Raw genomic sequence first — 13714 nt, forward strand, 5'->3', positions numbered from 1 at the left:
AAGCCGCCGGCAAACCAAAGGTGAAGGGGAAGAGAAAGGGAACGAAGAGATGTCGACTAGTAAGTACAGGTTATAGAAGCAAAGTTAGTGCACTAAACATGAAGACTGCCTCATAGCTCATGAGGGTACGCTCACCCGCACACACCGATTACCTCCTCAACGACTGCCTCTCACGGGGTGCACTAATCTGTCGGGGTCCTAGAGCCCCACATTGGGCGCCAGGTGCGAGGCTCCTTCCTGCACAGGTAGTGCCGAGGGAAAGACCAGGCCTGCTGGTTCCTCCCTAGGGGTTGAGGGGATGATGAGCGTCGGACGACTCAGACCTCTCCTGGCCACCGGAGACAAACCACACTGAGTCGGGAGTCTTTTTCATGCAGGAACAACTCGCTTTATTACTCTGAGCAGTTGCCTATATCATGTTGGGGACGAAGGCAGGGATTTTAGGATGGGGGCAGAGTTAAGGGCCAATAGTGAACTGTGACTATTGAAATGGTAATTACAATTGCCATGTGGAGGTAGCAGGCCAGAAGCCATTAGACATCCTGCTGAGTCCTAGCTGGCCAGAGACAGGTCGCCAAACTTTAGCTAGGCTCAGGAAGTTCCACTAGGCCTCATGCCTGGGCCTTTCAGGGCCCAACATGGGGGAGAGAGACAGAGACAGAGACAGAGACAGAGAGACAGAGAGGAAGGAAGGGAGGGAGGGAGGGAGGGAGGGAGGGAGGAAGGGAGGGAGGGAGGGAGGGAGGGAGGGAGAAAGGAAGGGCATCCCAGGGCCTCTAGCTACTGCAGACAAATTTCAGGTTCATGTGCCACCTTGTGCATCTAGCTTACATGAGTACTCGGATATTGAACCTGGGTCCTGAGGCTTCATAGGCAAGTGCCTTAACTGCTAACCCATCATTCCAGCTCCCCAAATATACTCTTAATAGGAAAAATTTTAAAGTTTTTCTGTATTATCAACGTATTACTGTTGTACTCATTTAGTAGTGTACCTAAGTTATTTTTATCATCTGATAACTACATTAACCTTTAAATTAGGCTTCCTACCTTTATCCTTCACATTCAAGACTTTATTTTGCATTTGTATGTGTGCGGTGTGCTTGTGTCTATATGGGTGGATGTATGAATGTTTGCATGTGTGCGTACACGTGTGTAGAGACCAGAAGTAGACATTTGGTATCTTTTTCTCTATCACTCACTTATTTTTAGAGAGTGACCCTCGCACTGAACTAGACTAGCTAGTCAGTGAGTTGCAGAGATTTTCCCGCCTCCACTTCTCCAGCATTGGCATTACAGGCATGTTCCACTATGCCCAGTGATTTATGTGGGTGCTGGGCATCTGAAATCATGCTTACACAGCAAGCCCTTTTACCTACTAAGCTATCTCACCAGCCTCACATTCAAGACTTTAAGTTTCTACTCCTAGCATCTCCCAATATTTTCTTTTATTTTTTTCATTTCTAATGATTTCCATCTTCTGTATGTTGGAATACCAGTTTTAATCTCAGAATCATATATCCATATACCTATTTTCTTTGTATTGATTTCACTTAAATATGTGCTTTGTTAAACACTGTAAACACAAAGTTGTCATTTGTTGCAAATAACAGTTTTTAACTATTCTTCCTCTATAAAAACAAAACCTAAATACACTTGATAATACTACTTGTTAGCATTCATCAGAAATCAGTACAATTCTTCAGAAATCAGCACAGTGAGCAACATTATTTATTATTCCTATTCCTTTAAACACTTTAAGCTGCCCATGGTTAAAACTTGTGACTAAGATTTTTCTTCAGATTCATTTTCAGAGATAGATTCTGCAAGCAAGTGCCCTTAACTTTTTTTTTTCTTTTTTAATATGTGCATGCATGTGGGGGTCAGGTGAAGAGTGGGATGTGCCAAGGCTTCTTCTGGTTCCAAACAGATACCAGATGTTGAGCCATGTTTTACATCTGGTGTACCATGGATGACTTGGAAATGGAACTTTTGCTGACCAGCCTTGCAAGCAAGTGTCCTTAATGACTGAGTCATTTTCCCAGCCAGAGATAGGTTCTCAAGCACCTATGCTTTCATGGTGTGAAGATTTATACATAAATGACAATGCCTTGATTTGAATAAAATCAATAATATTGTATTTCCCCCATTGTTTGAAAGCTAATTTTTATTTATTTATTTATTTGAGAAAGAGAGAAAGAAAGAAGCAGAGAATGGGTGTGCCAGGGCCTCCTGCAAATGAGCTCCAGAAACATGCGCCCCCTTGAGCATTTGTCTTATGTGGGTTCCGAAGAGCCGAACCGGGATCCTTTGGTTTTGCAGGCAAATGCCTTAACCACTAAGACATCTCTCTAGCCCTGAAAGCATAACTTTATGAATGGTGTTAAACATTTTTATGTTAGGTCATGGTTGCCACTTGAAATTCTTTATTCAATGTTATATGTTTTATTGTGTTAACATATCAACACATTTAATAGGAACAGAAGGTTCTTAATACTTTATCATATGTTTGGTCTTCCTGGTATCTGGGACATGATTAAACAGTAATTGAAATACAACATTACTGCCATTTTACTAAACACATGCTTCACTGGGATTTTATTTTCCAGGCATAATCATTTTTAGTTTACTGATGTTAGGAGTTTTGGTTAATTAGTTCCACATTTTCTTCCAGGTCCAGTGTTCTGCTTTCATAATTTGCCTTTGTTACAATAACCATACTTATCTATCTTGTAAGTGTTGTGTTTTCCTCATCTTCAAGGCCTAATCATCTATATCTCACTGACTTCTCTTTGGTCTTTTTCTTTTCTTTTTTAATTTTTGTTTATTTTTATTTATTTGAGAGCAACTGACAGAGAAAGAGGCAGAGAGAGACAGACAGACAGACAGAGAGAATGGGCACGCCAGGGCCTCCGGCCACTGCAAATGAACTCCAGACACGTGTGCCCTCTTGTGCATCTGGCTAACATGGGTCCTGGGGAATTGAGCCTTGAACTGGGGTCCTTAGGCTTCACAAGCAAGCATTTAACCACTAGGCCATTTCTCCAGCCCATCTTTGGTCTTTTTCAATTCTTCTAAACCATAAACATCATAGGGAACTTTTAATTCCTATGGAAACTGCTGGCTTCTACATCCCTGGAGGTTACCTTGTATATATTATTCACTCCCTTATATTCTAGTCTGTTCAAGACTTCTCACTGTACCTCAACCAACTTTGTGCTTTTCTTTTGCTTTTTTCTCTTAATTCATGGTTTTCATACTTAACTAATTTAAACTACTCTGTCTTCACTTATCAAAATTATACCATGTTTTTCAAGCCCTCCATGGGTATTGTCTTTCTTCATAAATGAATTCAGTGGTGACCAGGAGTTAGATTGAATGTTTCATCTAAAACTAAAACACTTAAAAAAAAAAAAGCCTCTCAAAGCATTAGAGAGATTGTGTCTTGAATTATATTCTCTTTTTTTAAAAAAAAATTTTATTTATTTATTTGAGAGCGACAGACACAGAGAGAAAGACAGATAGAGGGAGAGAGAGAGAATGGGCGCTTCCAGCCTCTGCAAACAAACTCCAGACGCGTGCGCCCCCTTGTGCATCTGGCTAACGTGGGACCTGGGGAACTAAGCCTCGAACCGGGGTCCTTAGGCTTCACAGGCAAGCACTTAACCGCTAAGCCATCTCTCCAGCCCTTGAATTATATTCTCATGTCTTTCCCTACCACTCACAGGTTCTGGGATAGCAGAGTTGATACTCCAGTCTTTAATGGTCTATAGTAGTAGAGTAAAGGAAAGTGCATTTGTTGAATTGATACATATGTAAAGAATTTTTAGTGTATGTGTTGCCAAACCAAGCACTTAAGAACCTTTAATATATCATACTTAGTAAGTAGTATTGGAGTCAAGAAATTGTCTCAGGGCTGGAGAGATGGCTTAGCGGTTAAGCGCTTGCCTGTGAAGCCTAAGGACCCCGGTTCGAGGCTCGGTTCCCCAGGTCCCACGTTAGCCAGATGCACAAGGGGGCGCACGCGTCTGGAGTTCTTTTGCAGAGGCTGGAAGCCCTGGCGCGCCCATTCTCTCTCTCTTCCTCTATCTGTCTTTCTCTCTGTGTCTGTTGCTCGCAACTAAATAAATAAATAAAAATTTAAAAAAAGAAATTGTCTCAGTCCTGTGAGAATTAAATTAAAAAAATGTGTGTGTGTTGTGTGTGCATATATATGTAAAAGGTCTATGGGCTGGAGAGATGGCTTAGCGGTTAAGCGCTTGCCTGTGAAGCCTAAGGACCCCGGTTCGAGGCTCGGTTCCCCAGGTCCCACGTTAGCCAGATGCACAAGGGGGTGCACGTGTCTGGAGTTCGTTTGCAGAGGTTGGAAGCCCTGGCGCACCCATTCTCTCTTTCTCCCTCTATCTGTCTTTCTCTCTGTGTCTGTCACTCTCAAATAAATAAATAAAAAATTAAAAAGAAAAAAAAAAAGGTTTGTGTATCACTGAGATTTCATCTTAGCTGAAAGCACATCTGACCCTGAAACAAACAGATGTATATTGCTTAAAAAGCTAGGGATAAGAAGTATAATAAAGGGCTGGAGAGATGGCTTAGCAGTTAAGCGCTTGCCTGTGAAGCCTAAGGACCCCGGTTCGAGGCTCAGTTCCCCAGGTCCCACATTAGCCAGATGCACAAGGGGGCGCATGCATCTGGAGTTCGTTTGCAGAGGCTGGAAGCCCTGGCGCGCCCATTCTCTCTCTCTCCCTCTATCTGTCTTTCTCTCTGTGTCTGTCGCTCTCAAATAAATAAATAAAGAATGAACAAAAAAAATAAAAAAAAAGAAGTATAATAAAATGTCTACTTCTAATAAAATTTTAAAAAATTAATAAGTATAATAAAAAATGGACTAATCTGAATATAATCTTTCTTTTCAGAGCCTGTTTAATAAGTTAGTAGAACTCACTGAGGAAGCCAGGAAAGCATATAAGGATATGGTTGCCACAATGGAACAAGAACAGGCTGAGGAGGCCTTAAAGAATGTAAAAAAGGTACCACACCACATGGGGCATTCGCGGAATCCCTCTGCAGCAAGTGCCATTTCTTTCTGCAGTGTTATTTCTGAGCCCATCTCTGAAGTCAATGAAAAGGAATATGGTAAGTTATTGCACACCACTTTATATGAAATAATTCAAGTGATTAAAATCATTTTGTACATAATTTTCCATTCTACTTTGTGTTTTTATTCTGATTCTTGTTATACAAATTTTATTTAAAGATTTGACTTAAAATTGCATTAAACATGGCCTTTAAAAATTATGACATTTGCTCAGAAAAAAAAATAGTATATTTGCTTCAACATTTCATCATGAATAGTGGAAGAATTCATTAAGCCTCTCCTCTTCCCTGAGGAATTACTGGCAATTACTACTTGGTGAGAGCAGGGGAAGTCATGTTTTCCAGTGATGTAGCCACAGGTAACTTGCCTGTGCTCCTGGGTAACCCCACCCATGCTCATGCAGGCAGCCCTTAAACACAGTGGGTCACACAGATACACACAAAGACATCACAGTAGAAGTGAGTTTAGTTGTGAAGAGAAAGAAGTTCATCAGGAAGGGGAGAGGGAGAAGATAAGATAGTGTGAGGTAAATATGATCAAAAGATATGTATGTATAAGAATTGTTTAATAAAATGAATTTAAAAAAACAGATCTGAGTGGTCTGGAGAGATGGCTTAGCAGTTAAGGTGCTTGCCTGCAAAGCCAAAGGACCTCAGTTCGATTCCCTAGGGCCCACGTAAGCCAGATGTACAAGGTGGTGCATGCATCTGGAGTTTGTTTGCAGTAGATGGAAGCCCTGGCGTGCCCATTGTATCTCTCTCTCTTTCTCTTTTCATCTTTCCCTCTCTCAAATAAATAAATAAAAATAAAATATGTTAAAAAAAAAGATCTGACGGCTGTAGCGATGGCTTAGTGGTTAGGTTCTTGCCTGCAAAGCTTAACAGCCCAGGTTTGATTTCCCCAGTACCCATGTAATCCAGAAGCACAAGGTGACACATACATCTGGAGTCATTTGCATTGGCTAGAGGCCCTGGCACGACCATTTTCTCTGTCTTTCTCCCCTCCCTTTTACTCTTGTAAATAAATAAATGAATAAATAAATAAATAAATATGAAAAAAAAACAGATGTGAGCAGAAAGTGGGAGTTAACTAATCTGCTGATTAGAATGATTAGGTATTTAAACTTGTAATGTGAATAGTTTATTCAAATACGCTTTCTAAGTTTCAACATTAAATATAACATCTTATAATGCAGATGTATTTAGTCAAGTTAATAGAAACTTGTAGCATAAACAGGGAAGGTTACCTGAAATTCCCTGATGCTTGGACCAATTTTATCAAGTGGTCCAATGAGAGAAACAATAATTTATGGACTTTTGTCAGAGTATAAATTTCCTGGCTGTTTGTACAAGTTGAAATGATTAGAATATTTGAAATGAGGCCTTTAAGGGCCTGAATTTAATCACAGTTCCAAAAACCTTAAGAAGAAGCCCAAGGGGCTCTAAAAAGCAAAATGCATTATACTACTTTCTAATTTTTAAAAATTTTATTTATTTGAGAAAGATAAAAAAGCAGAGAGAGACAGAGAATGGGTATGCTAGGACCTCCAGCCCCTGCAGACGAACTCCAGATGCATTCCGCCCCCCCCCCCCCCATCTGGCTTACTTGGAGCTTGGAGAGTCAAATTGGTATCCTTTGGCTTTGCAGGCAAATGCCTTAACTGCTAAACCATCTCTCCAGCCCTAGCATCATACTTTTGACCTACCACTAAATGTTGGGAGGTTTTAGTCTTATAATTTATTTTTATTTTTTTAAATTGTTTATTTTTGTTTTATTTATTTGAGAGACAGAAAGAGAATGAGCATACTAGGGCATTCAGCTGCTGCAGACAAATTTCAGGCACATCCGCCACCTTGTGCATCTATCTGGCTTATGTGGGTCCTGTGGAATCGAACCTGGGTCCTTTGGCTTTGCAGGCAAGCACCTTAACTACTAAGCCATCCCTCCAGCCCTAGTCTCATAATTTATATTCAGTAATTAAAGTTTTAAGTAAAGAGCTGAATACTGTTTAGTGCAATCTTATACAACTTAGATATGTGACATTTGCTGAAGCTGTACTTTCCTAACCTCCTTGTTTGTAATGGTAGTTGAGTATTTAGAATGCCTTGATAAAGCTTCACAGTAGTGACATTTAACAAATTGTCTGTTTAATAAACCATAGGTTGTTGGAGACTGGTGGTGTTGGCTAGAGGTGAACATGCTGATTTTGATGAATGATAACTAGTTGAATTTATGACAAAGTGCTAAGTCCATAGATAAGGCCAACCCTTTGTAGTCATAAAATGTCAGGCCCCTAAAGAAGAGAGCCAGGGCTGGCGAGATGGCTTAGCAGTTAAGGCATTTACCTGCAAAGCCAAAGGATCCTGGTTCAATTCTCCAGGACCCATGTAAGCCAGATGCACAAAGGGGCGCATATGTCTGGAGTTTGTTTGCAGTGGCTGGAGGCCCTGGCACACCCATTCTCTCTCTCTCTCTCTGCCTCTTTTTCTCTCTCAAATAAATAAACAAATATTAAAAAAAAAAAGACTTGAAAGAAAAAAAAATGAGAGCATGGTGACATGTACCTTTAATCCCAGAACTCGAGGAAGAGGTAGGAGGATTGCTGTGAGTTCAAGGCCACCCTGATACTACATGGTGAGTTCCAGGTCAGCCTGGGCCAGAATGAGACCCTAGCTCGAAAAAAAAAAAAAAAGAGAGAGAGAGAGAGAGAGAGAGAGAGAGAGAGAAAGATGAATCTATAAAGCTGTGGGTTTGGGTAAATGGTAGAGTGTTACGTGATCTTCACTGGGCACTTAGGAAAAATGCAAGATAAAAAGAAACTGAGATTTAGCACCACATTTCTGTTCTGACTTCAAGTACTGCAGATATGATCTCTGTCAGTGTATGTAGTGTATGGGTGATAATCAAGTTGAATAGGTTAGTATATAATAGTTTCTTATTTCACTACTGCTTAAGAAGATTATACCTACAAAATGCAAATAGTAGCTACATGGTAGTTAGATATTTTTATTTTAAAACCAACAAGAATAGATGTATGGAAGAGTTACATTTATTCCTGTTACTTTTTCCTCTTAACTGATTTTCTATCATTAAAAATAATTCAAATTATCACCACTGTATTATATAACACATTTTTTTTTTGCCCTTCAAAATCATTGTCTAAGTCAAGCTCCATATATTGTAAGTCAAATGTTTACAATGTTAAAAATGCATAGATGGACTTACACTGGTAAGTGAAAAAAATACAATGCTGACTAAACATGGTTCACAATTGTGAGATCAGAACTTTTTTTTAAAATTTTTATTTATTTATTTATTTATTTGAGAGTGACAGAGAGAAAGAGAGAGATTGAGAATGGGCATGCCAGGGCTTCCAGCCACTGCAAACAAACTCCAGATGCATGCGCCCCCTTGTGCATCTGGCTAATGTGGGTCCTGGGGAACCGAGCCTCAAACTGGGGTCCTTAGGATTCACAGGAAAGCGCTTAACCACTAAGCCATGTCTCCAGCCCTTAGAACTGTTTTTGATGGACATCTTGGATTTGCCTTCTGTGAGTTGTGGGTTCTTGAACTCAGTATACCTCTAGGCTAAACACTCACACTAGAGAGTTCATTGATTTTCATGAATATATGGAATTTATTTATGAGCATCTATAGATTCCTTCTGTTGGTATAAGGTCTTTTGCTTTCTGATACGTTAATATACATTATTTATTTTGAATATGCATATTTTCAGAATTGCCTTCCTTTTATAACATTTACACTGGTACTAAAAAAAAAAAAAAAAAAAAAAACTAAAGTTTTAATTTTTCCACTCTATTGCTGAGCCAAAAATTTCTGTACTTTATTCTTTCCCCCTTATTTGGGGATTTTAAAGTTTCATGATTCTGAACAATGTCCTGGTTCTTAAAAATGTGTTTGTTATTTGTAGAAACAAATTGGAGAAATATGGTGGAAACTTCAGATGGCTTGGAAACATCAGAAAATGAGAGAGAAGTTTCCAGTAAGCACAGTACTTCTGAAAAACCCAGTCAACTTGGACTTGACCCAGCCCCTGTTGGTAAGCAGCCATCACTAGTGGCTGCAGGCAGCACTACCTCAGCTGTGCACCCAGGGAAATGCACAGCAGCTGAGAAGGAGGAAGTGAAGCCAGATGACCTGGAGTGGGCCTCGCAGCAGAGTACAGAAACTGGCTCTTTGGATGGCAGTTGTCGAGATCTTTTGAATTCCTCCATCACCAGTACCACCAGCACCCTTGTACCTGGCATGCTTGAAGAAGAAGATGATGAAGATGAGGAAGAAGAGGAAGATTACACTCATGAACCCATATCAGTAGAAGTACAGCTCAATAGTAGAATTGAGTCATGGGTCTCAGAGACCCAGAGGACGATGGAAACCCTTCAGCTTGGAAAGACCCTTAACGAGGAAGACAATGTAGAGCAGAGTGGAGAAGAGGAAGCAGAAGTGCCTGAAGGGCTGGAATCAGGGACGGACAGTGAGACCTGGACTGCTGAGCAGCAAGCCTGTCCTGAGCAACCTAAGCTCAGCAGCTGTGGCTCTGGGAATCAGGAGCACTCTGATCCCAGTTCTACTTCCCAGAACATGTAACTTGGGAAGTGCCAGCTTGTCTCCCACTGTGTGAGGGTGCAGCCATGTGCTTGATGCTTCATCTCAGCGTTTTGTACTGTCCAGTACTTACTATATGTTTTTAATTTCTACCAAATATTTTTGTAGCTTTTACCTGTTTTGTTATCTGTAGTTTTGCTTTTAACTAACATCTTAGTATCTTTTTAAGAATTCTGTGGACAATTCAAATGTTTCAATTTATTTTGTAACAAAACATAATGATTAAAAAAAGACCAATTTCTAAAGAAAATAAATTGAAAATGCCTGTTTAAGGTCATTTTGAAAGCTAAAGCTCAAGGTCCTTAGGGTAAAAGCAGTTTCCAGTTGTTGGACCAAGAAGTTAGGCTTCTTTTAAAGAGAGCTGGGATGGGGTTGGGGATGTGACCAGTTGGAAGTGTTTTGCCTAGCATACACAGAGCCTTGGGTTCAATCCCAGCACCATGTAAACTAGGTGTAGTGGTACATGCCTGAAATTCCAGAGTACTCAGGAGGGTAGGCAAGAAGATTATAAGTTTAAAGCCAGCCTCAGCTACCTAGTGAGTTCAAGGTCAGCCTGGCCTACTTGAGACCCTGTCTCAAAAAAAAAAGAGGAGGTAGGGTCAGAAACTAAAAGGCCAAGGGTAAGTCTGTAAAGTGTTGTATGTTAGAAAAGTCATGCACCTTTTATTTGATCCATAAAGGTATAAATCTGATCATTGTAACCAGTGAAAATTAGAGCAGGCTAAAATAGCCTGTAAAACTTAGGTAGAAATGGAGGGAACAGCACATACTGGATTGGAGCTGGCTGCCATCATCTGTGGAAAGTGATAGATGTCTATAAGAATAAGTCACCCACTATAGGACCTAGCAGGTCCCATACTTGCTTTTACCTCAGGAATGCTCTTGTACACAGTCTTACTGGTGTAAAGTAGGGCACATTTTGACGAGAGAATAACTGAAGGGTTGTATGTTTGTAGCACTTAGCTGTAAACCCTCAGAAACTTAGTTACTATGGTGTGCTCTTTTGCTTGCTTCTGGTTCAGGACCATCTTGACTTGAATTGTGAATTTATGTAGGTGTTCAAACAAATCCTAAATGCAAGTCATGTCATCTTTTTAAGTGTGCATTTTCACATCCTCATCATAGCAACAATCACAGTTATTCACAGGAAGTCAAGGAAAAAAAACATTTGCACAACTTATAACGTGCCCACATAAGGCTTGAGATTTTAAAAGAAAAAAGTTTTTCTAATTGTGCTGAGCCTATAAGATGATTTAGAGTATACAGATATATGAAGGAAATAATTTTTTTACTCACTATTATTTATCTGCCTTTTGCTAAGAATGTATGAATTTGCTTGGGAGAAATTAATGAGCTCTGTGTTTTTTATTTGCCAGTCAGGCACCACCTTCGTACTTTAGTGATCTCTATGAGCTTATGTAATGGTGGGAGAATTACACATCACCCATTTTTCTGCTTTCTGTCTACTTCCTCATCCATCACCACCTGGCCAATAAACACACGGACACGTCAGCTTTCCACTTACAAGTTCTCATAAGTAAACATGGAAGTGAGGAGAGGGGTGTTTTCCTTTCCCTGAAGAGAATCATTATGAAAATAGAACTCATGGGACTACTGTGTTAGTTGTGATGTTTTATAATGCTGACATTTAATTTCTGGAGAGATTAGATTCTTGGTTGATATATAGTATAAAGTGTGGGAACATTGCTCTATTTAAAAAGTCAGTCTGTCAACTTTACTAGTGTGCCAAATGGGGACATTAGCATACTGTCTGGTCTAAACTGTTCTCCAGTATAGACTTCTAAACAATTATATGTGCTTAAATCAGCATGTAAGGAATGAAGCCTCTGAGATAGTAATCATAGATTTATATGTGGCAGATCTTACTGTCTCTATATATTTGGAAATGTTAATTTATTTAAAGAAATGATAGAAGTTTTGAACTACTGACAGTTTTTGAAAGTAATAAACTTTTCATACTTTTTATGGTGTTTCCTTCATGTGATGTCAGTGATTCAGATAACTCTTGATCTTGAGGTAATGGTTTTTAAAAGGCTTCTTGTATTTTATATCTCTTCTGGACATGAATCATTATTTTAGATTTTGACATTTGTACCAAAAGAGTTGAAGAAATCTTCAGAATACAGATAGTTTTAATTTGCTGTAGATATCAGCAGTGTGCAGTTTCATGCTGGATGAATGCACTCTCACATTCAGTACCTTGGCTGCCAGCAAATCCAAGGGACCATAGCCTTTTCTAAGTGAAACAAGTCACTTCTACAGATAACCCATGATTTATCCAAGGAAGTGCTACTGTGCTGAGAGTGTGAAAGATGTAGCAATGATGCTTCATAATTTGTTTCATTTGGGTAAATTTGGGGATTTATGTATGAATTACAGGTTTCCATGAAGGTATTAGAATGAAGAAAGTTTTATTTTTTGGGAAGAAATAGATAGGTATGGTTCACTTTTTGAAGACTTAGAAAGAAATCTAATGGCTAGAGTAAGGGTCATTAGCACAAGAAAATAAAACACTGATTTATTTCTTAGTGTGTAGAAGTAATTTTACTGGCAATAATTAATGTTAGATTTCTATTTCAGCATATACATGTATAAATTACAGTATAAATTGCACTCCCCAAGTTAGATTCCTGCTTCAGGAGCTTGTTTGCTGTGAAGATTACTCCTCAGAGACAGATGCTCATAGTAGCATAATTTTTGATTTAAATGTTTGTAAATGATGTAATATAATTTCTTTTGACTAAAAATAGAAAAATAATATGTGATATACCTTGAAAAGTTTTTACAGGCTTTGACTGGAGGTCCTTTTTGAAGAGATGGTATTTTATATGTTTCCAGTATTTGGAAAAGAATTAGTCAAAAGGAATTCACATAATTTAAATATTGATAAATTAATATTCCAAATAATGTACTTGTATGACTTCTTAATAAGCTGGGGAGGTGGGTGGGATGGGAAATGTAATGTGCAAATGAATAATGATCTCTACATTCATTTTTAACTGACAAAACTGCTAAATCAGAAAACATTGTTACTTTAATATATGTATAAAGTATTACTGTTCATGAAGCTGCTTGCTTTTAAAAAATTGTCATGTAAGTATTGTCTGTATGTTGTGTCAACAAATTAGAACATTATTAATTTGTTAATGACCTGATATTCTTGATTTAAAATCTCGTCTGTGGAATTTTTTTTTATAGACATCTTCCTTCTCCCTTGTCATTTCAATAGAATCAACCAAACTACCTAATCTGAAATCTCAATCCTAATTAATGATAAAAATTTAATCTTTGTTGGTGCATCACAACCTGAAAGTATTGTACTATTTTGTAATTTAATTTCTAAGCATACCACTTCAATTTATAATTTAATGTCTTAATTGTAATGCTCTAATAAAAACTAGCAAAATTAATACGGATTATAACTTGAAGGGATTTTCACCTTGTTTTGTTTCTGAATGAAGAATGATTATTATATTTGGGGATTACCAGCTTTTTTGCACTATGTAAATACTAGTGGGGACTCTTCTGTACTAATAAAATTATTATAAAAATATAATCTTGTCATTTCAGAATAGATGCTTGACTTGCCCACCATGGAGGATAGGTTTTAAAAAGGAAAGTTTTCACTTGTATTGCTCATTGCTCACATAGGTTTGTCAAAAGTTTTCAGCATTCTTTGACTTCAGGAAGGAGCTATTCTCCATCTGGGGTAGTAAGGGTGATCTGTGGCATGGGCCTTGTCTTATAGAGATTGTCCTGGGGTTAGGGAACTCCAATAGATTCTTCCCATTTCTGTACAGCTGCTCTGGGCACTGTTATAAGGTGTTTTTCAATATTATCTCAGTCTTCACAGAGCCTGTGGGTTCACACTTTTAAAAAAAAATTTAATTTTTTATTAACATTTTCCATGATTATAAAAAAAATATCCCATGGTAATTCCCTCCCTCCCCACCCCCACACTTTCCCCTTTGAAAT

General features: G+C 38.6%; 1 protein-coding gene across 3 annotated transcripts in view; it reads left to right on the forward strand.

Annotated features, from left to right (window-relative positions):
• The window catches only part of Secisbp2l (SECIS binding protein 2 like), a 71441-nt gene extending 58149 nt beyond the window's left edge, over nucleotides 1-13292 (forward strand). For all 3 annotated transcript variants that reach the window (XM_045155940.1, XM_045155939.1, XM_004669735.2), the window contains exons 17-18: nucleotides 4911-5130; nucleotides 9024-13292. In XM_045155940.1, the coding sequence (XP_045011875.1) occupies nucleotides 4911-5130; nucleotides 9024-9700 (897 nt within the window). In that variant the 3' untranslated portion in view covers nucleotides 9701-13292. The remainder of the gene's footprint in view (nucleotides 1-4910; nucleotides 5131-9023) is intronic.
• The last annotated feature ends 422 nt before the right edge of the window (nucleotides 13293-13714 follow it).

Source organism: Jaculus jaculus, chromosome 8, assembly GCF_020740685.1.
Source record: "Jaculus jaculus isolate mJacJac1 chromosome 8, mJacJac1.mat.Y.cur, whole genome shotgun sequence".
Classification (NCBI taxonomy): domain Eukaryota; kingdom Metazoa; phylum Chordata; class Mammalia; order Rodentia; family Dipodidae; genus Jaculus; species Jaculus jaculus.